At 38.1% G+C, this 27,458-nt stretch overlaps 3 protein-coding genes across 9 annotated transcripts in view; 2 read left to right on the forward strand and 1 right to left on the reverse strand.

Annotated features, from left to right (window-relative positions):
• The first annotated feature begins 196 nt into the window (after positions 1-196).
• RAG1 (recombination activating 1) lies at positions 197-11,380 on the forward strand. The gene is made up of 2 exons (XM_069469829.1): positions 197-308; positions 4,877-11,380. Exon 2 carries the CDS (start codon positions 4,891-4,893, stop codon positions 8,020-8,022), a length of 3,132 nt encoding a protein of 1,043 aa, XP_069325930.1. The 5' UTR covers positions 197-308; positions 4,877-4,890; the 3' UTR covers positions 8,023-11,380.
• Positions 11,381-15,139: 3,759 nt separating this feature from the next.
• On the reverse strand, positions 15,140-21,566 carry RAG2 (recombination activating 2). 3 transcript variants are annotated; one of them, XM_069469831.1, is made up of 3 exons: positions 21,433-21,566; positions 17,853-18,043; positions 15,140-17,249 (listed from the first exon to the last, which is right to left on the reverse strand). In XM_069469831.1, the coding sequence occupies exon 3, from the start codon at positions 17,219-17,221 to the stop codon at positions 15,638-15,640; it is 1,584 nt and encodes a 527-aa protein (XP_069325932.1). In that variant the 5' UTR covers positions 17,222-17,249; positions 17,853-18,043; positions 21,433-21,566; the 3' UTR covers positions 15,140-15,637. The 3 variants fall into 3 exon arrangements, with proteins under 3 accessions (XP_069325932.1, XP_069325931.1, XP_069325933.1); XM_069469830.1 differs by having other exon boundaries at positions 17,853-18,239; XM_069469832.1 differs by lacking the exon at positions 17,853-18,043.
• IFTAP (intraflagellar transport associated protein) overlaps positions 17,592-27,458 on the forward strand; it is a 55,441-nt gene continuing 45,574 nt past the window's right edge. For 2 of the 5 annotated variants that reach the window (XM_069469833.1, XM_069469838.1), the window contains exons 1-2: positions 17,602-17,700; positions 27,288-27,396. The gene's annotated coding sequence lies outside the window, so the exon portion shown is untranslated. Of the gene's footprint in view, positions 17,701-27,287; positions 27,397-27,458 lie in introns of all 5 variants that reach the window. The other 3 variants (XM_069469836.1, XM_069469835.1, XM_069469837.1) reach the window with 3 other exon arrangements.

The raw sequence follows: 27,458 nt of genomic DNA on the forward strand, positions 1-27,458 counted from the left end.
CATGGTTCTACACTCAGCCTCCTCCCCCAACCCCCACCAACCCCCAGGCTTCCTAAAGAGCTGGGTGCCAGCTGGAGCTAGGGGTTCCTGGCCTCCTGTTATTGGCTGCCATCATTTGTGGTTAGCCCTCCAGGGTGGGGGAGGCTGGGAAGGACAGTGGAGGCTGATAAATAGCACAGCTGTATGCTCTGAGGGCCAAGAGAGCGAGGAGGGAGCAGAGAACCCACTTTGCCTTCTCCTTGGTCTTGAGTAATAGCAACCGAATTGCAGACATCCCAACACTGTGGCCAGGCAGCCTCCTGAGCAAGGTAACACTCATACTTTTCATGCCTTGAGCCAAAATATTTGTGACATTTTTACATTTCTAATTAGAAGTCCTTGGGCTTTTTTTTTCCTTGCAAGTGATGAGGGGATGGAGTGAGGGAAGCTGACATCAGTTTGGTTTTTCTTTCTAGCTTCTTTTTCTTTCTAATGTATGAAAATAGAAGAGGTACAAGAGGCCAAGTTTAGGGATGCCGAAGTTTCATAGAAAATATGCAAAATATCTGAATTATTATAAATGAATGCTGTTAGCAGAGGAAAGGTTTAAAGAATGCTTTTTGAATGAATGTGTAAACAAATCAGCAGAAGGAAGGGTGTGAGACTCTTGGAGAGAAGTACTGTTAGTCCAGGCAAGAAAAATAATCAGGAACAAACAAATTCCAGCGTGAGAGGAAATGTGTATTTTCCCAGGTATTGCCGAGTATTATAGTCAGGCATTTCCTGAACGAGATCGGATTCAGTAGGAGACCCGTGTTTCTCAAAACGTCCACCACATCAGGATCACTAGAATGTTTGTTAAAATATACAATTTCTGGACTCTATTCCAGACAAACACCCAGACTCTCCAGGACCTGGTGATCTGTATTTCTAAAACAAGCTCCCTAGTGATTCTTTCTGATTCATATTAATTTTGGGAATTGCCATGGTAGAGACCCTGCTTTGAGGTTGTGTTCTTGCATCAGGATTCCTGAGCAGGGGTTGTGAGAGTCCACTTCTCTTTCTGAAGTGCTTTGTGCAAGAAGTTGTCTGGGGGAAAGGCAAGAATCTTAGGGTTATTTTATGGATGCCTGAGACTTACAAAAAGGCTTTTGATGATGTTGATTTTTTGATGCATGGTGTTTGGCAAATAATAGGCAATGGTATTTGTGGAGGGAATGGACAAATGAGTAGGACAGGTGTGATAATGAGAAGTCACACCTGGGCATATAGTCTCACTTGGAAATTCTGTACAGATCAGGTGAAAGACGTGAGGAGGGAAGGTTGTGGGCCAACTGCTGCGGTGTGTGTGGTGTGTGTGTGTGTGTGTGTGTGTGTGTGTCTCTATGCGTGCGTAGGGTGGATGTCTGGGGTGGAAGAGCGAATGTTGAGTTGCTGCTGGGGCCCAGCCTCATGAAGTAAGTAACCAATGATATCTCTTACCAGAAATGACAGCTCCTGCCCCACCCCCCACCCCAGACTAGTTTGTCAAAATGAATCCGTGCCCTGTTGGGGGCGGGGCACCCCTGCAGCTGTGATTTCAGATGATGGCAGTGCCTGGTGGGGACAGGGCTGAGCCAGCACCAGCTCCTCAGCCTTTCAGATGCTGAGACTGGTCTACGGCTAAGACCTTTTGTTAAAGAGAGGAGACCAAGCATGTGCAAGATTTCTGAGAGTCAAAAATGCCTACAAGATAACTCTTTCATAATCCCAACTTCATGCTGCCCACAGGTCCATATTTTACTCTCCTTTCTACATGTTTGTCAGAAAACAAAGATAAGCTAAGGATGGTGGTCAGATCTGAGGCTGAGCTGGGTCTTAAACTTTTCCTGGGTGAATTTAGAAAGAGATATGAAAAAATGACTATGAGTACATATATATCTAGTTTTAAAAACAGTTTTATCCAAAATGAATTGATCACAAAGTTTTTAAAAATATATGTTTTTTTTTTGTGAAAAATTCAAATGATACAAAAGTGAATAAAATAAAAACTGAAAGAGGCTCTCTTCTTGGAGACTAAACATTGTTAAGATTTTAGTGCATATTCTTTCAGAATTTCTGTACTTTCGTGCATACACAATAGGAGCATGTATGCATAAATTGGGTCCTATTATACTTGCTACTAGTGTTCTGTTCTCTGCTTTTCCATGTGGGCCTCCTCCATACCATGGATGTATATACAAATTGCACATATGCATCAATGCACATAGAAAATTTCATTTCTTGTATGGCTTTCCATTTATGTCTGGACCCTGGTTTAATTAATGAGGAATGCCCTTTTGGTAATTATTTATATAGTCTCTTATTTTTCAAAGAAATAATTTTTTTAACAAGCCTCTCTCTGTCTCCATATAAGTGTCACTGTATTCCTGTGGTAATGTTTCTATAAAATAACTATTGAATAATTTCCTAAAAGGAGATTTATTGCACCAAAGATAATATATTTAATTTTTTAAGACTTTGCTAAATTTTCCACTAGACATATTATATCAATTGATACTCCTCCAAAGAATGTATGGAGATATCTTAATCTCTTCATACTTTCATTAATGCTGAGTAATATCAATAATTTTAATCATTGCTAATTGGATAGATAAAATCTCATTAAGTCTAGTTCTTAAAAATTCTATCTTCTTCCAAAAGTATTATAATATATGTTTATTTTAAAGAGTAAAAATCATAAGTAAGGATAAAAAATATAAAACATGTATAGATTTCACAGATAACCATCATTAGCATCCTGGTGTATATTCCTCTAAAAGCAAGAATAATACACCCCTTCCATCCTTTTCTTGCTTCTAGTTTGGATAAACTTTTAGCAGTTGGGTTGGAAAACAATCTAATAAATAAATTTGATTCGGATGTCAATAGCTAATAACTACTTGGTGATGGTACTCTTTCCATGGGATTATTTAAATGTATTTTGGTGCATTTTGGCATAATATTTTAGGCCAATAGGAGTCAGGAGAGGAATGTGTAGGAAGGGGAGGTAGTTCTAGAGGTCTTAGCAACATGACTTGTGATTGATTTACTCAATGTGAGAGGCCAGTATTTAACTCGATGAGCTCCAGAGATGGTCATGCATTTTTTTTTTTTTCCCGGTAACTACTCAAAGTATTATCTTGGAATTCCAGAAAGGAAGTGCTTTAGGAAAAGAATGGGAAGTGAAATGCGAAAGGAATGAGAAAACATTTGGGGTTGAGTTCAAGGCAATGAGACAGGAGAGACAGGAATAGGCCTAGCACCTGCCCCAGGTGAATTAAGGAACAGAACTGAGCTAGAATGAACTATAAGTGACTTGGAAATGTTTGTTGGGCTGCAGTTGAAATACTTGTTGAGTTAATGAGACCTTTGAAATGGTTTGGAATTGTTTAACTCTCATACAGTCCTACATGGGGAACACTCTAGCAGGATTTCCTTTTTAACCAAGTCTTGGAAGTTTGCTTTTAATTTTTATGGAAAACACTAATCTTTGATACGTAATGCATTTACGATGGAACAAACTTTGGTAGTTTAAAGGGAGGACTTGCAAAGAAACATTGATAGCAGCAGTCAGGATTAGCCCTTGCTGCCATCACCCCCAACCCTCCTAATCCCACCCCTGGTAGAAGTGTGCTCATCTGAGGATTTGTCTCCATGACTATATGACTATAAAAGTTCTCATCTATTTGGTAAGTTAATTAATTGAGGGAAAAACATATGTTGCTTGATATAATTGGTAGGTCAAAAGAGTTCTCAACCCAAGCAAATTTGAGAGAAAGGTAGATGGGATGATAGGTTGAAAATACAGTTGCTGTTTTTCCAATTATGTGTACTAAAGAATTTTGGGAAGATTGATCTCATTGGGTCTAGAGAGTACTCACATGGCGCTGTCAGATTTTTTTCTGCATCACAACTGATCTCTCCCCTACAACCTAGATCAGTAGGATTTCCTGGCATATGTAATTGCTAATGCTTTTTTACCAGAAGAAAAACATTACTCCTACCTCTTATTAAAAACTATAGAGCTAAGGACCATTGACAAGCAATGACTTTCGGGATGACCTGTGTGAGTTTTATCTGAAACCACTTGAATTTTTCATCTTGAAAGTCCTTCAGAATCTTGGTCTGTGCACACTCTGGTTTGTTGCAGGTTTAGAGTTCTGTGGTTTTTGTTTCTAATGTAGACAACAGTTTTATAATTTACAGCAGCATTCACTAATTAAAATTGTAAGCATAATTACTACCCATGATACTTATTATTAGTTTGCATTCATAAAGCTCAAAATTCACTTCATCCTTTCAAGTAGTGAGTAATTAGTTTCTTTGGGTTTGTAACTTTATCATCTCTTTATGACCCATTTGGAAGAAATAAACAACCAAACTCCTGGAAGACTGCTTTAAAAAGCTGGAAATATATTGTCCAGCTAGTGCAATGAGGCTCATACAATGTGGAAAATATTACTTTTCTTTGGTTTTAGTAGCCAGTTTATCTTTGCATTTATTCAGCAAATAACTATTGAGCACCTAATGTGTACTAGGAATGTTAGGAAGACAAAGAAGAGTCACTCAAAGATTCTGTCCTTAAAGACCTTCAGGTTTCTGTGGAAAGAGAATGAGATTTTATGTACATATTTAAAAATTTTATATATGTGTAAAAGGTGTAAATGAGCATAAGCACTGTCAGAACAGGGAACAACTCTATTCTCTGCTGTAAGATCAGCACCTAACAGAGTATATTAAAATAAAAAGTTTAATAAATAACTTTTGGAATGAATGAATAGATGAATAATTGAATATATTAATTTTTGTTGTTTTCAAGATACATCTGTGGGATATTGATATTTTTCCTAATATGACTTGTGTTCATTGTCCCCAGGTACCTCAGCCAGCATGGCTGTCTCCTTCCCACCCACCCTGGGACTCAGTTCTGCCCCAGATGAAATTCAACACCCACATATTAAATTTTCAGAATGGAAATTTAAGCTATTCAGAGTGAGATCCTTCGAGAAGGCACCTGAAGAAGCTCAAAAGGAAAAGAAGGATTTCTCCGAGGGGAAACCCTCTCTAGAGCAATCTCCAGCAGTTCCGGACAAGACTGGTGGTCAGAAGCCAGTCCTGACTCAACCAGCATCAAAAGCACACCCTAAGTTTTCAAAGAAATCCCACGATGATGGAAAAGCAAGAGGCAAAGCGATCCACCAAGCCAACATTCGACATCTCTGCCGCATCTGTGGGGATTCTTTTAAAACTGATGAGTGCAACAGGAGATACCCAGTCCACGGGCCTGTGGATGGTAAAACCCAAGGCCTTTTACGAAAGAAGGAAAAGAGAGCAACTTCCTGGCCAGACCTCATTGCCAAGGTATTCCGGATTGATGTGAAGGCAGATATTGACTCGATCCACCCCACTGAGTTCTGCCATAACTGCTGGAGCATCATGCACAGGAAGTTTAGCAGTGCCCCAAGTGAGGTTTACTTCCCAAGAAAAACAATCATGGAGTGGCACCCCCACACACCCTCCTGTGACATCTGCCACACTGCCCGTCGGGGACTCAAGAGGAAGGGTCCTCAGCCAAATGTGCAGCTCAGCAAGAAACTCAAAACTGTGCTTGACCAAGCGAAACAAGCCCGTCAGCGCAAGAGAAGAGCTCAGGTGAGGATCCGTAGCAGGGAAGTCATGAAGAAGATTGCCAACTGCAGTAAAATACATCTCAGTACTAAGCTCCTTGCAGTGGACTTCCCAGAGCACTTTGTGAAAGCTATCTCCTGCCGGATTTGTGAACACATTCTGGCTGACCCTGTGGAGACCAGCTGTAAGCATGTATTTTGCAGGATCTGCATTCTCAGGTGCCTCAAAGTCATGGGCAGCTATTGTCCCTCTTGCCAATATCCATGCTTCCCTACTGACCTGGAGAGTCCAGTGAAGTCCTTTCTGAGTGTCTTGAATTCCCTGATGGTGAGATGTCCAGCAAAAGAGTGCAATGAGGAGGTCAGTTTGGAAAAATATAATCACCATGTCTCAAGTCACAGGGAATCAAAAGAGACTTTTGTGCATATTAATAAGGGAGGCCGGCCCCGTCAGCATCTTCTCTCATTGACCCGGAGAGCTCAGAAACACCGGCTGAGGGAGCTCAAGCTGCAAGTCAAGGCTTTTGCTGACAAAGAAGAAGGTGGAGACGTGAAGTCTGTGTGCCTGACCTTGTTCCTGCTGGCCCTGAGGGCGAGGAATGAGCACAGACAAGCGGACGAGCTGGAGGCCATCATGCAGGGACGGGGATCTGGCCTGCAGCCAGCTGTTTGCTTGGCCATCCGCGTCAACACCTTCCTCAGCTGCAGTCAGTACCACAAGATGTACAGGACCGTGAAAGCCATCACGGGGAGGCAGATTTTTCAGCCTTTGCATGCCCTTCGGAATGCTGAGAAGGTCCTCCTGCCGGGCTACCACCCCTTTGAGTGGCAGCCACCTCTGAAGAACGTGTCTTCCAGTACCGATGTAGGCATTATTGATGGGCTGTCTGGACTATCCTCCTCCGTGGATGATTACCCAGTGGACACCATTGCCAAGAGGTTCCGCTATGATTCGGCTTTGGTGTCTGCTTTGATGGACATGGAAGAAGACATCTTGGAAGGCATGAGATCCCAAGACCTGGATGACTACCTGAGTGGCCCCTTCACTGTAGTGGTGAAGGAGTCTTGTGATGGGATGGGAGATGTGAGTGAGAAGCACGGCAGTGGGCCGGTAGTCCCGGAAAAGGCAGTTCGTTTTTCATTCACGATCATGAAAATTACTATTGCGCATGGCTCACAGACTCTGAAGGTGTTTGAGGAAGCCAAACCTAACTCTGAGCTATGCTGCAAGCCATTGTGTCTTATGCTGGCAGATGAGTCTGACCACGAGACCCTGACTGCCATCCTGAGCCCTCTCATTGCTGAGAGGGAGGCCATGAAGGACAGTGAATTGATGCTTGAGATGGGAGGCATCCTCAGGACTTTCAAGTTCATCTTCAGGGGCACCGGATATGATGAAAAACTTGTCCGGGAAGTGGAAGGCCTCGAGGCTTCTGGCTCGGTCTACATTTGTACCCTTTGTGATGCCACCCGTCTGGAAGCCTCTCAAAACCTTGTCTTCCACTCCATAACCAGAAGCCATGCTGAGAACCTGGAACGCTATGAGGTCTGGCGTTCCAACCCGTACCATGAGTCTGTGGAAGAACTGCGGGACAGGGTGAAAGGGGTCTCAGCCAAACCTTTCATTGAGACGGTCCCTTCCATAGATGCACTGCACTGTGACATTGGCAATGCAGCTGAGTTCTACAAGATTTTTCAGCTAGAGATAGGGGAGGCATATAAGAATCCTAATGCTTCCAAAGAGGAAAGGAAAAGATGGCAGGCCACACTGGACAAGCATCTCCGGAAGAAGATGAACCTAAAACCAATCATGAGGATGAATGGCAACTTTGCCAGAAAGCTCATGACCAAAGAGACTGTTGATGCAGTTTGCGAATTAATTCCTTCCGAGGAGAGGCATGAAGCTCTGAGGGAGCTCATGGACCTCTACCTGAAGATGAAACCTGTGTGGCGATCATCATGCCCTGGTAAAGAGTGCCCAGAATCCCTCTGCCAGTATAGTTTCAACTCTCAGCGTTTTGCTGAGCTCCTCTCTACCAAGTTCAAGTATAGATACGAGGGCAAAATCACCAATTATTTTCACAAAACTCTGGCACATGTCCCTGAAATTATCGAGAGGGATGGCTCTATTGGGGCATGGGCGAGTGAGGGAAATGAGTCTGGCAACAAACTGTTCAGGCGCTTCCGGAAAATGAATGCCAGGCAGTCCAAGTGCTATGAAATGGAAGATGTCCTGAAACACCACTGGTTGTATACTTCCAAATACCTCCAGAAGTTTATGAATGCTCATAATGCATTAAAAAACTCTGGGTTTACTATGAGCTCTCAGGCAAGTGTCGGGGACCCATTAGGCATAGAGGACTCTCTTGAAAGCCAAGATTCAATGGAATTTTAAGTAGAGAAGCCACTTATGAGTTGGTTTTTGCAAATGAGTTTTCTTCTGGGTTGCATTGAAGGCTTCTCCTAGCACCCTTCACTACTGTGTGCGGGGCTTCACCACCCAAGAGGCGGTCGGTTGGAGCGAGAGGCTACAGATGCTCTCATGTCAGGAATGGATTACCAATAAGGTGATTGCCTGAGTCGTTTAGTGAGTTCAGAAAAGCAACAGGAAAAAAATCAGTTGTTTGAAAGCTCAATAACTCAGAACAGGAGTAACTGCAGGGGACCAGACACGAACAAAATCTATGTGCGTGCATGACTGAGTGTTGTGAAAATGAAAGCCAGGGTTGTCAAAGAACAGCCAGTGAAGCCAGGAAAGAAAGAAATTTATCTTGTGGTTTTCATTTTCCCCCTTGGTTTATTATATTTTATATTGAGATATAATGTTTTCTGTTTCATTTTCGTATAATTCTTTATTTTATAAATTTCACATATCTTGACTCATTCTACAAGGTTCAAAAGAGCTTTCTTGAATTTTCTAATAATATCTTACATTTGTATGGCATGATGACCTTTACAAAGTGCTCTTAATGCATTTTCTCATTTGGTACATTTACGCAGAAATACCCTACATCACAAATTTTTTTTGAAAATTAGTCCTTTTATAGGTTTAAATGGTGTATCTATTATAACCTTTTAAGTTTAGGAGGTCATCTGCTGTCATAGATCTTTCAATAATGAAGTTAGAAAAATACACCTGTTAGCCACAGTAAGTTATTAAATCTTCTGATAATACGTATTTACTTAGCTATCAGTAGCTGAATATGAGTCTTTGTTTTTATTTTTTAAATTTCAAGTAATTTAGAGTTTCTAAATGCTTTCCCATACAATCTCAAAGCCACAGAGGATTTTTAAAAATTTGGATTTGCTTAATGTCTAAAAACAGATTTCATGTCTTGCTGAAAATTTCTGCGAGATTTTATCCAAATAAAACCTAAATCCAGGTTTTATAGAGTCCTCCCCTCTGCAATATGTTATTCTTTCTATTATAATTAGTTTATTTCCAACGCGTACTCAGAATTTTGTAGCAGGGTAATCTTGGTACTGTTTCTACCTGCTAAGTTTAGATGGAAACTGCTCTTATAAGTAGAAGAGTTAACATTTGTTCAGTGGTTTTTTTTTTTTTTTTTTTGGTCAGTTTTGGAATGTTTTCACACTCATTTTGGCCCATGGCAACTCTGCTGGGTAGGAGTTGTTATTATTCCCGTTTGATGGACGTTTAAATGTTTTGCCAATAGTTACAGGGACAACAAATACCTGATTTGTAATTTGAACCCAGGCCTTTTGTCTACAAATTCTGTGTTCTTTCTACCACAAAAATTGATCACCATTTTTGTTTATAAGGCAGTATCAGACTTTCTTTAGGATTCAGAACTAATCATTATAGCTCATAACTTTAGCATTACATTTGAAGGTGGCAGGAGTGGGTAAGTTTTTAAGTTGTTTGTGTGCTTTGGACCTTTTGCTAGAAGAAAGTAATGCTAAAGCTCCAGGGAGTCCCCAAGACCTCTGGTGGCTCCAGTTATTTGGAAACTATTGTCTGCATCCTTAGGAATCTGGGATTTGCCAGTTGCTGGCAATATAGAGCAGGCATGGGATTTTATATGCTAGTGAGTCATAATGATATGTTAGTGTTAATTAGTTTTTTTTCTTTCTTTGATTTTATTGGCCATAATTGCCACTCTTCATGCACAGTATATCAAAGAGCTTTGTAATTTAGTTGTCAAACGTGCATCAGTGGCATTATCCTAAGTGGTATGCATTTGGTGCTTTTGCAGGGATTGAACTCGGTATTTTCCATTAAAATATACAGCAGTTTTCTTTGCTTTTTATATACAGGATATCAAAGCCATTTATAATTTAGTTGTCAAAACATATACATATTTTAATATTACTTTTTTTGAAAACTGTTAGTTTTGTGTTTTGGGAACTAATAGGTTCTAAGCCACCTCTTCCCTTCATCTCACTTAATCCTTACAGCATGTCCCTGCACTAATAAACAGATAAATTCACATAATCATCCTGTTCCCTGAAGCATGCTGGTGCTGGTTTGTAGTTTTTTTGTTTTTTTTTCCCATTTCCACTCTGTTACTCGACTGGTGGTACTGTAAATACTTTTCAATATTAAATTCCCCTTTTCTAGCATTGTAGGAACTATTTTGAATTTATTGTGACTAAGAGCATGATTTATAGCACAACCTTCCCAATAATCCTTTAATCAGATCACATTTTGATAAACCCCAGGAACATCTGGCTGCAGGAATTTCAATATGTAGAAATGTTGCCTATGGTTATTTTTTGCCCTCATTGTTGAGATTGCAATATCCCAGACCCTGGTTTTATACTTGAGTTTTATTTTTAACAATGCCCATTGCAAATGCAGTCACATACTCCTGGGAAATTCACCACACAGAATGAACTTGTTTTTTTTTTTTTTTTTTTTTTTTTTGAAGTATAGACTGGGACTTTAGAAGTGCAATTCATTTTTCTCCTGTGAAACCCGATTCTGCGAGTTTTCTTGCTAAGCCACTGAGGTGCATTGCAGGGACCAGTGGTAATGGCTGATGAAAATTGATGATTGGTCGGTGAGGTCAAAGAGAGCCTTGGGGTTAATAAACATGCACTGAGAACCAAAAGCAGGAGGAAAAGATGTCTTTTCCTTCCAAGTGAGCTAAAATTTAGTTTTGCCTCAATTTGTTTTCACAAGATAGATGAAGATAAAAATTGCTTTGGTTGAAAGTGTGGATCTCACATTATATCAAACGGAATTCAAATTCCACACAGCTAGGTGGCAGGATTTGTAAGCACCAGTGGTGGCTGGGAGGAACAAACCATCATTTGGATGCAAGTGGTTTTTGATGTCTTCTGGTGTCTTCAGTGATTGTATGACAAATGGTCTATTCTTCTGATGTTAAGAGATTTTAAATAAGAGTAGATACTTTGTTACCCATTTTACTTTCTCCCCATTAACTACTGTAATCTACCTAAATATACCTCAGAATCCATTTTTGGTAAGATTTTTCTTTTTGTAGAACTGCACTTCACTTTATTTTCTTTATAATCTTGCATTTTGTGTAACAGCTTCCAAGAGCTGTGTTTTTTTCTGTTTTGAAGAAAGTTCACGTACCAAGATGCAGTGGATTTATTTGATGGTGGGCGAAGCCCTGTATTTTCATGTTAAACATTTTCAGAGAAAATGAAATATGAGTTTCAGTAATTATTTTTATATTTTATTGTTTCCATTAATTAATATTATGGTTATTGTTAGCAATTTCGTGTGTAAGTATTTGAAATAAAATTTTAAGATTTGAAAATAATGGCTATTGTGATTTTTATTCAAATAATATCGAGTATAGCATTTAAAAATTAACAACTTTTTTTGAGAGAAATAAAAATAAATTTGATGATATTTGGAATAAAGGGCAATAGAATAGTGATAATGAGTATAATTTATCCTAATAGAGGATGAGACAATTTGGTTCCATATACAGCAAGTAAATAGTAAAGCTTTTGATTTGCTTTTTACCTCCTTTGAGATGCTGACGAAAATATAGACCTATTTTCCAGAAAATTCACGTACTTATGTACTCAAAATTTTGGTCGGAGTTGTTGACCTCCCCGGGGTCATTCAGATAATGGCAGAACTAGCTAAAGCCCAAGTTCTTTTGTCCCTACTGCTTTTTGTAATTAGTAATAATGGCCATTTACCAAACTTTTTTTGCGCTAACTGCTTTGCATATATTTTCTAATTTGATCCTTTAGAAGTGGATACTACTATCATCTCCATGTTACACATGAAGTTATGGAAGCTTATCTCAGCCAGAAAACGGCAAAGCCACATCTACACGTTTTCAAGTATCTTAACCCCACCTTTGCTGCAGTCTTCTTGGCTCCCTTTTACTTACATCCAGAGATTCAGTCTGGCTGTCTCTCTACAGCTATGCCATTTTAAAAAATATCAGAATATGTCTGTATTTATAGGTAAGCAGCCTGTGCCTCAAGGCCCAGGTGCCCTTCCACTTCTCTGGCAACCCTACTTCATCCTCCAAGAATGCTGGATCACTCCAGGATCAGCAAGTAACAGGTTAACTCCTGGCACAGCTGGGGGCCTTCTGGACTTGGGTCTTTGAGTATTTGAACACTACCTCTGCCTCTGAGAGTGTAGCATCTCCTTACCTTTTAAGGCCCAGCTAGGGTCTGCCTTCTTTCCAACATCCTTTCTAATGACTTCAGCCTACATTTTAAACAAATATTTATATTATGCCTTCTGTGAGCAGGCAATGTGTGCTTGGCACTGGTGATAGAGTGGTGAGCAACACAGCTTCTGGTCACAAAAAGCCAGGGGGATGTAGACGGCCACTCAACAATAACACCAAGTGCCTGGCAACACACTCTAGTAGGTGTCATGAAAGAAAAGCACTGGATGTGATCAGAGCACAGTAAGTACAGGATGAAGTATGACAGGACAGTAACATTTAACCTGGAGACTCAGAGAAAACATATACGAAGAGGGAGCATTTAAGTGGAGAATGGTCGAATGAGTGTGTGAGGTCAGGTGAGTTACTTGGGGAGGTACACCTGGAGCCCACTGAGCCTGTGGGAGGACTCTGGGGCGGGAAGAGCAATCAGGTGGTTCGTCACGGAAGGAAGGGGCAGATTGAGGAAGTGCTGCTCTGGAGAATCAGGCAGACGCTTTATCATGCAAGACCCAGTGCCCTTGGTAAGGACTTCGAATCCCACCATAAGTGCAAAGGGAAACCACTGGGAGTTTGAGGCAGGCAGAGGATGCAATCCACACCACCTGAGGAGTGGGGCACGAGTGAAAGGCTTTTGGAAAGGATGACGTGTCAGGGAATTTGTGCAAGTTTGAGAAGGGTTATGCATATGATTTAAATGATAGGGTAGCAATTCCAAGCATTTTTTTCCTTCAGTGATACATTGCCTACTAATTTATACATCTCACTCCCTCAGATGACTGTCCAACTCCAGGATGGAGGAGGTGAAGGAAGGTTCTGTAGTCCTTGATAATCTTATCTTCTTATGAAGCCAGCATTTTCCCCCCTGACTTTTTTCCTTCTTTCTCATGGAGATTTCCTTTGTTCCCCTCCCCTGGCCTTGATATAGTATTTCCTCCCCCTTTTGATGATGACAACATATTTCTGCCTTCACAAAATGCACACTGACTTAGTTGGAGGCCAAGACCTGCAAATTATTTTTCTACTGAGGTCTGATCAAGGTCCAAATAAATACCTAGTCTCACATGGCCATTTCACTGTTTTCCTTCCCCTAACACATTGAACTCATCTATACTTGTAAATGAGTTTAGTTCCTTAAATGATTACTTTAGGAAGCCATATACTTATTTATTGGTACTGCTCTTGTACTCTTGTGCAATCAATTTCAGGACCTACCTTTAAAACCTATTTATGTGCCATCTCAGAAAACCCATTTTGTTAGCTGGTATTCACATTGTTTTTGACCTAAAGTGGTAACATAATACTGAAAGTTACACTCTGCTAGGCTTTGAGTGACATTTGTCTGTTTCCTGAAATTAAATCCATTTTTAATGGAGGAAGAGGGACAACTTTTGAACACCTTAGAGGAATGAACCATGGATCTGAAGGTAATTGAAATGTGAGCCCCTGAAATGTTTTGGGGAAAGGCAATATTGCTAAGTGTTTACTATTCTAATGTGGCTCATTGGAATGTTTGCACAAACTTATGTAGCATCATTACCTTAAAGTCACATCTGATGGACTCTGGTGAGATGACTTAAAAAAGACCTATTTTTACTCAAATATATGATCAGTATAACCAAACTGCTTGGTCTTGAAACAGGCACACACACACACATACACACACACGAACACAACAAAAGCAGCCGTTTGAGATCTGGGTTTGGCTATGGAACTCAATGAGATCTCGTCAACTAAAAAATATATATGGTGTAATAGTTCTTTAGCCACTGAATTACTGTAGGCAAATCAAGAAAAGGGAATACACCTACTCCTTGGGGGAATATCTTTTTTGGACTCTGTAAAGGATATTTTTGCTCCAACTAAACTACTTTCTACTAGCAAATAAAAAGGAAATCAAAGTGGAGTCATCCTGTGAAAATTAAATGCTTAATTTTGCCTTTATTTGGGTAACTTTAAATGTTGATAATTTGAGTACATCACTATAAACAGAAGACTTTTATATTTTATTATTTTTATATAGGTGATATAAACAAAAAATCAAATCAATGATACAGCAATTGTTCAAAAGGAATATTCATCAAGTGACATTGAAACAGAATAAACATGATTTAGCTTATCTAAGTTAACATCAGTATCTGGGACATGAAATTATTAGCAGAAGAACTTATGCTCCAGCATTTTTTCATCTCCTACATAGTTCATGTTTCCCCTAAATTTGATAGTAGTACCTTACACACTATGAACTCTCAGTGAACAGTGATGAATAAGAATCTATGGCTGAAGCTCTTAAGATAAACTATAATGATTTACCAGAATAATACTCCAGGAGGGAAGACATTTGTTTCTGAGGTCATCTAAGTATCAAATGATGTCTTGAATCCTTAAAATTAACAATCCTTTTAACTAGTTTCATTCTAGCAAGTGTCTAATTGAACTTTGGCAAGTTCACTGATTTTATAATATTCTCTGGCAGCAAACTCCACATGTTAACTAGACACACACACACAAATAAATTTCTTTTTTCCCATTTAAAATCTCCTGCCCATTAACTTCATAAAATTCTTTAAAATTTTATTATTTTGGAAAATAATTTTATTCTTCTCCATGAGATTTATTTGGTGGTCCTTTCTTATTGTATTCTCACTTATCTCCTTTTTCCAGAGTGCTAAGTAGCAGCGGGCTTAAGTTTTCCATGAAAACTCCCTGAAATAATTGGTTCAAGGGACTGATTTTGGCACCTCATTCATGCATCATATAATGGGGAGGGGGAATCCGTGAAGAAAGTGCATGCAGATATTCAAGAAAATATACCAAACTTGATATAGATTCTTTTCTTGTTCATGTCAATGGAGATTACGTATACATGTGTATGTAAAAGCTGTAAGGAACTAACTTGTTTGGTTCATGGGCATAATTATAGAAAGAAGAGGATTAGCATAGGATGTAGTTAATCTTGGTTTTAAGTTTTGGTTAACCACCAAATTGTTATATTGCACAAAATAATTAATTTAATTACTTTGGGTTTCAGTTTCTTTGTTGGTTAAATTCGTCTTACCTACTCTGTATGTTATTGGTTACCAAAAAATCACATAAGGAATGTGAACAGACTTTGATTATTATTACTACTTGTGTTTAAGATTTCAATTTTCATATAAGAATAAATGAATAGATTATTTGAGTAAAATATTTTCAAAATGTATAGGTTCTAGAATGACTGAAGGTAGCACTGCATTATAAGCATTTTCACCTGGCACTTAAAACATATGCATCTTTAATAAACAAAAATAGGGATATAATTTTTTATCATCATCATGATTCTTTAAAATAGATTAAAAAATTCAATGCACTTGAATCTGAAAGGCTCTTGCAAAACTAATCAAACAACCTTCTAAGAAAGGATTTCTTGGCAGGAGTCAAGATTTTCCCAGAACCTTTTTTACGGAGGGATTTCATTGGAGGCTTTTGTAAGGGTAGGACTCTTTTGGGGGTTTGTAGTGCTCTTGCAATCCCCACATGCTCATTGCAGTAATACTTGTTGCTTCCTGCTGACAGATGGATGAGTGTGCGTTCTGCCAGATCCATGCATTGGGCATGGACCCAGTGTCCATCTCCATGGGAACAGTAGATCATGGCAGGTTTGTTGAGCTCAGTTGAATAGAATGGTACCCAAGTGTTGATATCCACATCACAAGTAGGGCAGCATGTAATCCAGTAGCCTGTCTCAGACTCATCTTCCTCATCATCTTCGTTATAGGTGTCAAATTCATCATCACCATCAAAACTATATGCTTCTGCACTGAAGCAAAATTCTTCTGAGTCTTCAAAGGGAGTAGAGTCCCCTGGATCTTCTGTTGATGTCTGACTATTTGCGAATGTTTTCTGATCTTCATTCACATCATCTTCAGCACATTTCAACATATAGAAATAGAATGCTTCTGAAACAGCTTGTTTATTGTCTCCTGGTATGCCAAGAAAAATAGTTCCATTTCCCATGTTGTTTCCAAACCATATCTTGCTGTGTTTAATGTCTGGGGTCCAGTCTGGGGTCTCCATCTCACGAATTTCTATTTTGTTGTCCTCCAAAGAGACAATGTTGCAGATCATTCTTTTTTGATTTTCAAGCTGATAGCCACCAACAATAACAAATTCATCATTGTTAATTTGAGTCAGGATTGCACTGGAGACAGAGATCCCTCCTGGTAAGACAGTGCAATTAATAGCTGGGCTACCCAAGGGAAGGTCAACCCTTATTCTGTACAGGTTGGCAGGGCGGATGTTATTGGCAAGTGAATGTCCTCCTAAAATATAGATGGTATCATTTCTGGCAATAGAGACATGAAAAGATAGCCCATCCTGAAGTTCTGGAAGAATATATGATGTAGCACACCCAAATTCAAAATCCACTAGGAAAACATGGGGCAGGCAGTCAGCTACACTATTCCATTTTTCTGTGATTCTTTGGGTAGAAGGCATGTATGACCGTCCTCCAAAGAGAACACCCATATTTTTCCCTCGACTATACACCACATCAATAGAATGACCATATCTGGCTTCAGGAACATCTCCTACCAAGTCTTTCTCCACGCAGCGAAAAGTAACTTTTTTGTTGTTCTTGGAAACAACAGACATGACATAAATCTTGTCTGAAAGCTCATTGTTTGGTGTTTTCCCTCCGTGGATGATATATTGATGCTTTTCAGACTCCAGGCTACCTTTGACCATGCACGTGGCTGGGTAGCGAAGAGGAGGAAGGTAGCAGGAATCCTTAGAGAAAACTGCAGGCTTCAGTTTGAGATGGTTATGCTTTACATCAAAATGGAAAACTCCAGTGGGGCAGGATCTCTTGGGCCACCCTTTTTGGCCAAAGAAGAAAACTTGTCCATCAAAATTCATCAGTGAGAAGCCTGGTTGAATTAAGGCCATGTTGTTACTGACTGTTACCATCTGCAGCGACATATTTTCTGATTATGGGTAGATCTTTTATCTGAAAGAATTACAAAATAAAATGGCTTAGAGTATCTCTTCATTTAAATCACCGTATTTAGAGTCCCTCACATGTACAAAGCACATTTAAAGAAAAAGTCCTCCCCCAAGTACAGTGGGACCGAATGAGCAAAATCCAGGGAATTCGGCCAGCAAAGATCCACAGAACCCTCATGCCTAATACCTATCCAAGCAGCTGGGACATGTTTTAGAGATGGACTATCCTCCCTTAGATTTCGGGGAATTGTAGTCCTTTTCCCTAAAGAGTTACGCCACACGTCAGCCCAAAGAACTACATTTCCCAGGAATCCGTTCTCTTTGGGGATGTGTAGCTACGGATAATTTGTCTTTGTTGCTTCAGGAGAGGAGACTCCTAGGATGTATGTGAATAAAGACGCCAAAGGTGCGAAGTAACTAGATGGGAACCAAGGTGAAAAACTGGGGAACAGGAGGTGAGAGTGGCTGCATTAACATCCGGGTTACGGGAAGGCTACAGCACCAGGAGCGCGGTGTCGGGCAAACCCCTGCCTGGGTGCTGCTGCAGCCTCTCCTGGGGACTCTGAAACAGGTGACCCGGTAGGAACTGCTGCCCGAGAGCGGTTGCCTGGAAACCACAGTCTGAAGGGACGCCTAGGCATAGGTGTCGTTACTGACTCCTGCCTGGACGCTTTGGAGCGCGACTCAGAATTGAACCGCTGAGGCTCCTTGGGTTGCTGGGACAGGGAGTGGAAGGGGGTTGCGAGGTTACCAAAACTGTGACTGTCTTGCAGAACCAAAAGATGAGTCCTTGAATACCTAAGAGTGCAGGAGAGAAATTGCCTGATAGCGATTTTTACCATTCCTACATTTAGTAAATGGAAATACAGTTATTAGACTTTTGTAAGTGCCACTTTAAGGTCCTTTGTTTTCTTTACTGCGTTTACTTCTGTTTTTAGAGTTCTTTTAAGGAAGCAGAGAACCTCCCTAAATACATCTCCCCTTCTTCCCTACTCTAGGAAAACAGAGTTAGTGGCAGTTGTTTCAGATCTCTTTCTAGCCCAAAAACTTTGAGGTAATTCTTTAATAATTCTGTAGTAAGAAGGCACTAATTAAAGAAGTGTTAGAATTATTCAGGATTTCATATTTGTATTATAACAAAAAGGGTACTTACCAGATGAAGTAAGCTTGATACATTTTTTTATTTTATTATTACCTACCTTAGAGAGATGTGAAATACACTCCCTGTTTGCAGTGTAAGTCTTAGGCACCAAATGTTAAAGGAAACAAAGCAGTACAAACTGCTTGACTTTTAAGAGTAAATAGTTAATATACTTCAAAAGTAGTATAAAACAGTGGCTAAGAGTATGGGCTTTCAATACTGACTGGCAAGAGTCAAATCCTGTGTCACTAACTACATGACTTTAGGGAAGTTATTTAACCTCTCTGTGCCTTAGTTTCCTCATCTGAAAATTAAGATAATTTTACCTATCTCACATTGATGTCAGTTATGATTAGTAATTTTTTTTTTTTTTTTTTAAGAGACAGTGCCTTCCTCTGTTGCCCAGGCTGGAGTGCAGTGGCTCAATCATAGCTCACTGCAGCCTCCAACTTCTGGGCTCAAGTGATTCTTACATTTTGGCCTTCCAAAGTGCTGGGATTACAGGCGTGAGCCACCATGCCTAGCTTGATTAGTAATTTAATACATATAAAGCACTTAGAACAGGGCTTCTCACACAGTAAATGAGAGTTATTATAATTATTCTTGAACTTAGCAAAAGTAAGGTTGTTAGTGCACGATAACTTGCCAGTAATGGCGGCTGGTATTTAAAGTGTCAGAGGGGATTAAAAGGGGCTTTAGGATCTGGAAATCAGGTCAAGGGGTATAGATGAATAAACTTTTAAACTAATAAGTGGATAAATATATATGATGAGGGTGCTGGTGGTGATTTCAGTTTAATTAACAGATAATTAATTTTTCTTTTTGCGCTTTCTCTAACCCTAATTAAATATGCAGGCTGTGAAGTTGGATTCTCTGAGTCCAAATGTGGGCTATAACACTTAGTTGCTGTGTAACCACCTTGGGCAAATTATTTTTCTCTCTGTTCTTTTTTATCTGCAAAATGGGGGTAAATTAGTACCTATTCATTGGTTTGTTTTGAGAAATAAATGGGATAGCACATGTAAATCACATAGCACAGTGCCTGGCACATAAGTACTCAATAAATGTTAGTTGATGCCATGATTGATTTTTATTTTTCCTGCAAAGGTTCCTTGGACCATTTGGTCACTCTAATGAGGTGTTTTTTTTTTTTTTTTTTTCCCTTGAAGCACTTCTGTAGATCAGGTGTAATTAATAGCTAAATAATCTCTTGTACTTATGATTTTCAGTTTTACTTGGGAGATTCCTCAAGGTGTGATCGTTTAGCAATCATCTTCTGGGTTATTAAACAAAATGAGGAAATGGTGACTGGGAAGGATTATTACCAAAGTTGTAAAAGCAAGCCTCTCTCTTTCTCAGACCATGGTTGTTTGTAGATTTAGCAACTTGCCCTGCTTAAGAAATAACCTGGGCAAGTGTTTTATTTATTCATGGCCTATCCAAGTCTACATAAGAAAAGGCACTTGAGTAACTAAGAAAATACTATTCATAGGAATAAAAGAAAATACTATTGACCCTCAATTCAGTAAATGAAAACCATAAGTGATTAAGCTCAACATGATGAGTGATTATTCTGAGAGTTGTCCCATTTTGGGTGGATGGCACACCAAAACCAAAGCCTGCTTGTGTCAAACACCCATCAAGATTGTTATTGGTATATAAAGCAGGCCATACCAGGGTAATGCATTTCAGATCCAAAGAGGTTCTCTAAGAACATTTGCTCTTAAACAGCAAGCTTTAAAATAATGTTTTCACCATTGGCTTACATTTAAGATTGTTAATAGGGATTTTGGCTTCTTGTAAGTGAAAACATGGTTATTGTAGATTAAACAGAAACATTTTCTTGGGCAAGACCAAAGATTGCCCAGTTTTGTAGCTCAGTTTAGGTCCCTAAAGATTTTTGGAATAGGGTTTTTGACCTGTTCTCCCTTTGATGCTCTGTTCTTGGTTCACTTTATAATATCTAGGCCCTAATAACAGTTGTAAAGTTTACCATTGCTCAGATGAGTTACCTCCTCTTGAACACAGTTCAAGTGTTTGCGTGTTTAATTTTTAGAGTACCCATTTTAAGCAGATCATATATATATTTACAGAATAAACAGGAACATTGAAAGTGTTTTCACATTATTTTGCCATATTTTTCGAACTTTTGCTTTACTGATTTGAATATATTTTCACTGGAGTAGTCTATTGCATCTCTCCCATGGTTTTAATATGACTATATTTATCACATCTTGGTTTTTAAAATGAGTTTTTAAAAGATTATACTAGATCTAAAATAACCTACTGAAGTGTTTTTCTTTAAATAGGCTAGCTAAAAACAGGCAGATTTTTAAAAATAAGATACTGTTCTTCAACGGAGGGAAGTTTCAAAGTCAACACATTAAAGATTCTTTTTAAAAGACAGAAATATAGGACCAATAAACTTATACAATTTTCCCAACCCCATGCTAACATTTCTCAGCAGGGAGATTTTCATTTATTCACTGTGAAGCTAGGGCACAGTTGAGTATGAAAAGAGGACTAATGGTATGAGGTCTGGGTTTGTAGTTTCCTGTGTCTGAACTGACTTTTTCTTTATTCCAAAGAAAGATACTGTACTCTGAAGCATTAAATCTTGCTGCTTAGTGCTGCCCATGTTTTCTTGATTGCTCCAGAGTAGCAGGTAACCTCACGTAATTGCAGATATTTAGTGCATGAATTAACACTACTTGCATAGTTAATCAGGTTTGAGGCATACATTATTTAATTTTTGCTGGCAATAAAACCAAGATTAGGTCTTCCTTCCTATACTTATGCCAGAGAAGGATTCATGTACAGTAAGATAAATAATAATGCTTTGAAGGCCTGGGAATTAAATCCTTGCAGCAGCCTTAGAACAAAAAGCCCCACGTTTTCCAAATTCTACATCATCTTTTCCCTATCTAGAAACCCAATCCACCTGTAACTAACAGGTTGCCAAAGTATGGCATCATCATTCCCTTAAAGTTTACAAACATAGGCTCCCATCTTTTAGCTTTGGTAGAAATGAAGGTATTGGACCTACCTGAAGGCCAGAGGGCTGCTTACCCCTCTCTGAATCTTTGCTGCTAAACCGGGTATTAAATGTCAGCACTTGGGGAAGATTCACTGACTGCCCACTATGACTGAGGCAAGCAGGAGGCTGACAGCAAAGAGTGTGTATGTGTGCCTACAGATGTTCTAGTGAATGCTGATCTAACGGGAGTAACTGACTGTGACCTTTTTTTTTTCTTTTTAGATAGTTGGGGGAGATATCCACCAGGGTGTACCCTCAAGATTTAACTATTTCATTACTAGCAACAGTGGAAACAATTCATTATTCATTTGCAAAGACAAAAAATATTTGGTTGAAACTTGATTTTTTAAAATTAAAAGCATTTTAGAAAAACACAGAAAAAATGACTATAATTACTGTGGTTTAGAGAAATACTATTGTGAATCAAATGGGAAATCATTTGTCCTAAAGCAAAGACTACTAATACCAGTGTTAATAATTTTAACTTTGAATTGCTCTTTTGTGTTTAATATTGCACAGTGTAATGATTAAGAAAATGGGCTTTGGGGTCAAGCTGACTTGGTTTTCTCTGCCAGCTCTGCCATTTCCAGGTGGAGTCCTCCTAACCCTTAAGTCTCTGTTTCTCCATCTCTGAAATGGGGGTAATAGAAATATTTACCTCAAAAAATTTTGGGGAAAACATTAAATGAGATAATGTACATACAGTACTCAGCCAAGGAAGTATAAAATAAAACAAAAACTACCTTTTTATTTTCTAATAGTTGTATAAAATTACGTCAAGTAAATGTAACACAATTCACCCAATCTTCCACTATTTTTGGTCATTTAATCAGTTTCCATGTCATATAGATGATAGACTGTAATGACTAGAGAGGTAGGCAAATCTGGGTTTGAGTCTCAATTCTGTTACTTACTAGCTGAGTGACGTTTTTGAGCTTCAATTTTCTTGTCTTTAAAATGAGAATGATACTCACCTCATTGTAAAGATTAATGATATAAAATGTCTGGTATATAGAGTGTACACAATTAATCTTGCCTAATGATGGTGATACTATAAATATATTTGTATAAGTGACTTTTTTTTTTTTGCGAAATTTTAGTATATATTTTCAGGGTTGATTTTTTTTTAAACAGATATGTAGCTTAATCACTTGGTGTTTCTCATCAATTGAAATGTTGATCAATTTTTAAAAAGCATCATCATCTCTTCTAGTTCCTTCTATGACAACTTTTTGTTTACCTGCAGAAGGGTATTGTTTAGTTCTCTAATCTATTTATGGTGTTATATAATGATTATGATACTTGAATTTACAGCAACAATAACGACACTTTCATAAAGTTGATATATTGGATATCTTCAGTGTAAATACAAAATAAGAAATTCAAAATAGAAATCATGGGTAGGTTTAGGCAAGTGTTTTAGCCTTTGAATTTTACTAACATCAAAAAACAGGCAATTTGTAGCATAACAATTAGTTGCTGAATAGGTTAGTTGTCTCCTGAGGAGGCTGGAAATTAGTAAACACACTTGGAAATGGGTTGTAAGACTCTGAGTTCTTGCCACACCATTAGGAGAGCGCTAGATTTGCAGTCATCTCAGCCAGGGTCCCTGATCTCCCAAAGTCCTCAGCATAGAAACTAAATACAAAATAGTAAACCCTATTTGTTGGTCATCCACTATGTACAAGTCAGGAGGAGATTTAGGGGAAAAAAAAAATCAGGCACAGGTCTTGCTCTTAAAGAACATACATGATGGTAGGATTGTGGATGAACACGCCTTACATTCTTCCAACATTCAACTTTTCTTTAAAGTTCTTAAAAGTTCATCAAGAAATTACAGTTATAGGTTATTTAGCCCATTCTTAAACCTTGAGGCAGAATCAAAATCAAACTCCTACTACAATATATTGATTTAATCAAGAATATAAGTCAGTATAATTTCAGAGCAGAATATCCTTTATTTCACAGGAGAGAGAAAAGACTTAGTAATGGAATCTACTGATAGAGTAGTTGGACAAAAAAAGGAAGCATAATTGGAAAAAAAAAGATTGAAGACAACTTTAAGCCCAATCCCTTTCTTTATTTTTACATTCAAACTACTTAGGGCCAGAAAAGTTACACAGCTGCAGGGGTCTGTGTACGTGGTGGGTTGTGGGGAGGCAGAGGAGAAACAATGCTTTGTGAACTCATGACAATGCATTTCAAGAAATGTAGTGTACTTCTCAAGCATTTCTATCCCCATTTTATAAGTGAAGAAACAATTTAAACTGCACTGTCACTTAATGAGTAACAAGTGTTTGAAATAAGGTCAGTGGCAACTTCTCATAGCATTAGGATAAGCATAGACAATTATTACTCTTAAAAAAATGGCTGATTTTTAAGGAAATAATATAAATAGAATTGGAAAGGGAGATGTTTGGCTTATTGAATGAATTCCACAATAGGAGCCACAACTGAAACTGGCACAGAAGAGAAAAGAGGAAGGAAAAGGAAATATATAGAAGGAAGCAATCTACAGTTAGTATGATGGATTGTCAAGAGAAGAACATGACAAATGACTTGACATTTTTTATTTAAAGCAATTAATTAAATATAGCCACTGGATCAGAATGACTAGTATCTTTCTATAAAAGGTTCGTGATCTCTGACTTAAGGTGGACTGTTTGCTTTAAAACAAAATGGGGAAAATTTTCAGAGGAGTTTTATAATGTCACGCAGGAAAAAATTAACTTAAAGTTTTTATTTTTAGAGAAGGAAGGGAGTTTGTGATTCTTAATTTCTACCTTTGAGCATGGAAATCATGTGGGCAAAAAGAAATTTAATGTCTGTATAGGTGTATGTTATGTTCTGTACGTTGAGGCAGAATTGCAAATAAAGTGTTGAGAAATTGGAAGCTGGGGAAGCAGTGTATTACCTCTTAAAGCCCGTTTATTATTCTACAGTCATAGGATTTTGAATTAAAAAATAGCTGGGAAACATCTCTAAAAATCTTATCTTTTCAGAGAATACCAAATGAAAAGGTTGATTTTATTTGCAAGATCTGGCATTTTGAAACACTTAGAAATGAATTCCTACAGAGAATTGATTTAGTTCAGTTGGTCTACACCTGCTCCTAACCAGCTGTGTGGGTTTTGTTTCAGAGTAGGCTTTTGGTAATGTAAAAGTGCTGTGCACTGTGCAGGTGGCTCCCAGGCTCAGGAAGTTGGAGAGAAGGGGATATCTTTGATTAAGAGTTGTTGCCTTTGTATCACAGTTGTTATACAAATAAATAAAAGTACAAATAAAATAAGCAGTAAGGGGACATTGTATCCCATGTGAAGGTGGGATTACATTTGAGCTAATAAATCTTTTATGATTGAAATATTACTGTATGATTATAGAGCTATAAAACTGACTCAGAAACCCTACTGTGCCTTATGGATTCACAACTTTATTAGTGGTCTTGAAAAAATCTTCATTAAATACTCACTGTTGTCATCCATAATTCATTGATATAGTTGGTAACATTTCTGAGGCTAAGAGGTCAGTTTTGCACAGCATAGAAATATGTGTATGGTAAATTTTTCTTGATAACTATACTAGTCTAGAAGTCAGTTAGTGTGTTTCTGTTAGGAAGCACACTAGGAGTTTTGTTAGGGGGTGAAGGTTGGTTGTTTACTTGTGATTACACACAACTCTAAATTCTTCAGAAAAGCAAATGAAGAACCAAATATGATATAGAAAAGGCAATCTTCCTGATTTCAAAAACAATAGTTTCCTAAGATTTGTATTATGAGTATATCCTGCAGATTCCATGTACACAGTTAATCTGTTTTTAAAAAATGATAGGGAGTAGGGAGAGAAAGTCCAAATTATTAAATTTTTGTATTTTTCTTTGTTTAATGGAATTGATAACTGTGTAACTGAAAACAGTCTAATACTTGGTTGACCTGCCTCCGTGAGTCAATGCAGATATTTCTGGACTGACTTAAACAGCTGGGAGGAAGAGTATATTTGGGGAAATAAAATTGATTTTATACAATCTGCTAATGAACAGAAAGGCTTAATGAATGATGGCCTCAAGAAACCTCATTACATTAGCTTGGATGAATGAACAGGAAAGGGAAGCAAATTTTTCAAGAGGAAAGTTTCTGCTTAAGCATGTAATTTTATAGATCAGTATTATTCCCATCCCCCAAAGCTTTCTGCAGAGGGGAGACAACACACTTATGTTCTAACATTCTTGGTAAACTTTTAGTGATAATTTTTTTTCCTAAATCTCTTTTGCCTTAATTGGCTTATTATTCTTATCTGATTTCTTTCCTTTTTCTTAAACTTTTAAGTTTGAAATAATTATAGATTCAGAGGTTATCACAGGGAGTTGCAAAGAAATGTACCGGGAGGTCCCGTGCATCCTTGATCCAGCCTTCTGCAATGTTAACATCTTGCCTAACTACAGTTATATATAAAAACTGAAGTTATTCCTGCTACGAAAATGGAGTCCTGTATAGAATATGTAAATTATAAACTTCTTTAGGGAAGGAATTAAATCTATTTTTGTTAAGGCAACCTTTGTGATATCTATGTTTATGATAAGTATGTAACTGAACTCACATTTTAAAAATTATATGTTGTTTTTAGTATGAATGTGTTCTGTTTATCTTTTCCTTAAGGTGAGATTTTGTCATGGAAAAATGTGTAACTGTTAAGATAATACTCACTTCTAAGACTGCTGCGTGGAAGACAACACGTCTCACTCCTAAAGCTTTATAATCCCAAAGCCTTTCCTACCGGCCCCCAAATACTTCCTTCAGTATTCACTGCAGAGAGTTGTACCTATATAGAAATCTAGATGCTTATACCATCAACTTTTTTGGTGATAATGAAGAGTTCTGTGCCTTATAAGTGTTAGAAAAGGCTTTTGATAAAAGCTTATAACTTGAAGTACAGTGAATTCTTTGATGCTAGAATTATATGTTTTTCATCTTATCCTGATAAAAAACAATAAAGGAGTTTAGGTTTTTTTTTATGTTTTATATGTTTTGTTTTTATTTCTGCCTTTTTCCTTACTCCTTTTATCTATTCCTTTGTTTTCTTGTCTGTATTGGTGGATCTCTAACACAACAGCATATGCATATGCTCAGCCTCAAGGTGTTTTGTATGTTATTGGGGAACAGAATGCAGTTGGAGACATGGATATACCCATCCAGGGTGAGATTGCTGCTTTGTGCTTAATTTCCTGCTGACTTCAGGTAGACCTTAAAGTTCATAATCATGAGCATCTCATTACTATTTATGATATGAAAATCACATTACTGCTAATCAATAGAGTCATTAGTTGACAGAAATCCCACCTGAAGTTTCTTTCCCAGATTTGTTCATTTATTCTCTATGATTGGACTACATAACCTTCCGGTTTCTCTCAACTCCGAGAATCTGAATTTCTGTCACTGGATTTCATTCTTTCTTTTTGATGCTATCTAAAAGACACATACAAAAAATAGAGGATGTAAAATCATTGTAGTTTGGTCAAGGAAGAAGAAATCAGCTCATACCAGGTCTCTTCTGTCATATCTGTGCAATGATATTAAATCTGTGCAGTTAGAGTGTAATTTGGTCTTTTGGAGACTTGACCATTAACACAAATAGAAAATGACACCCATCCTGTGAAGTCCAAAGGTTTATGGTTTCATTTCCTTAGGCACGGTGAATTATTTGGATAATATTTCATCTTTTCTACAGAGCAGTAGATTCTTATTGAGCAGAACTATAAAAATTTGTGTAAGTGGGCTTTGATAGACCCTGCACAACCTTTAAAAATGTGTTATTATTATTTTCAAGTAGCAGTGGTAAACCTCACAGTTTTTTAAAAACTTTTTTTGCAGACGTATGACCCTCTGTGCTGTTAAAAAGCACTTTGAGAGAAGACTAGCTCATGGCGACTTGCTTCTATGGGCTTGCCACTCTTGTCTCTGAAAGTTGCATTTTGTTTGGGTAAGTTCATTAGGCAAGGATCTGAAGATAAATATCAAAGATGTGCTAAATCAATGGTGACA

The sequence above is a fragment of the Eulemur rufifrons genome, chromosome 6 (genome assembly GCF_041146395.1).
Source record: "Eulemur rufifrons isolate Redbay chromosome 6, OSU_ERuf_1, whole genome shotgun sequence".
In the NCBI taxonomy this organism is placed as follows: Eukaryota; Metazoa; Chordata; class Mammalia; order Primates; family Lemuridae; genus Eulemur; species Eulemur rufifrons.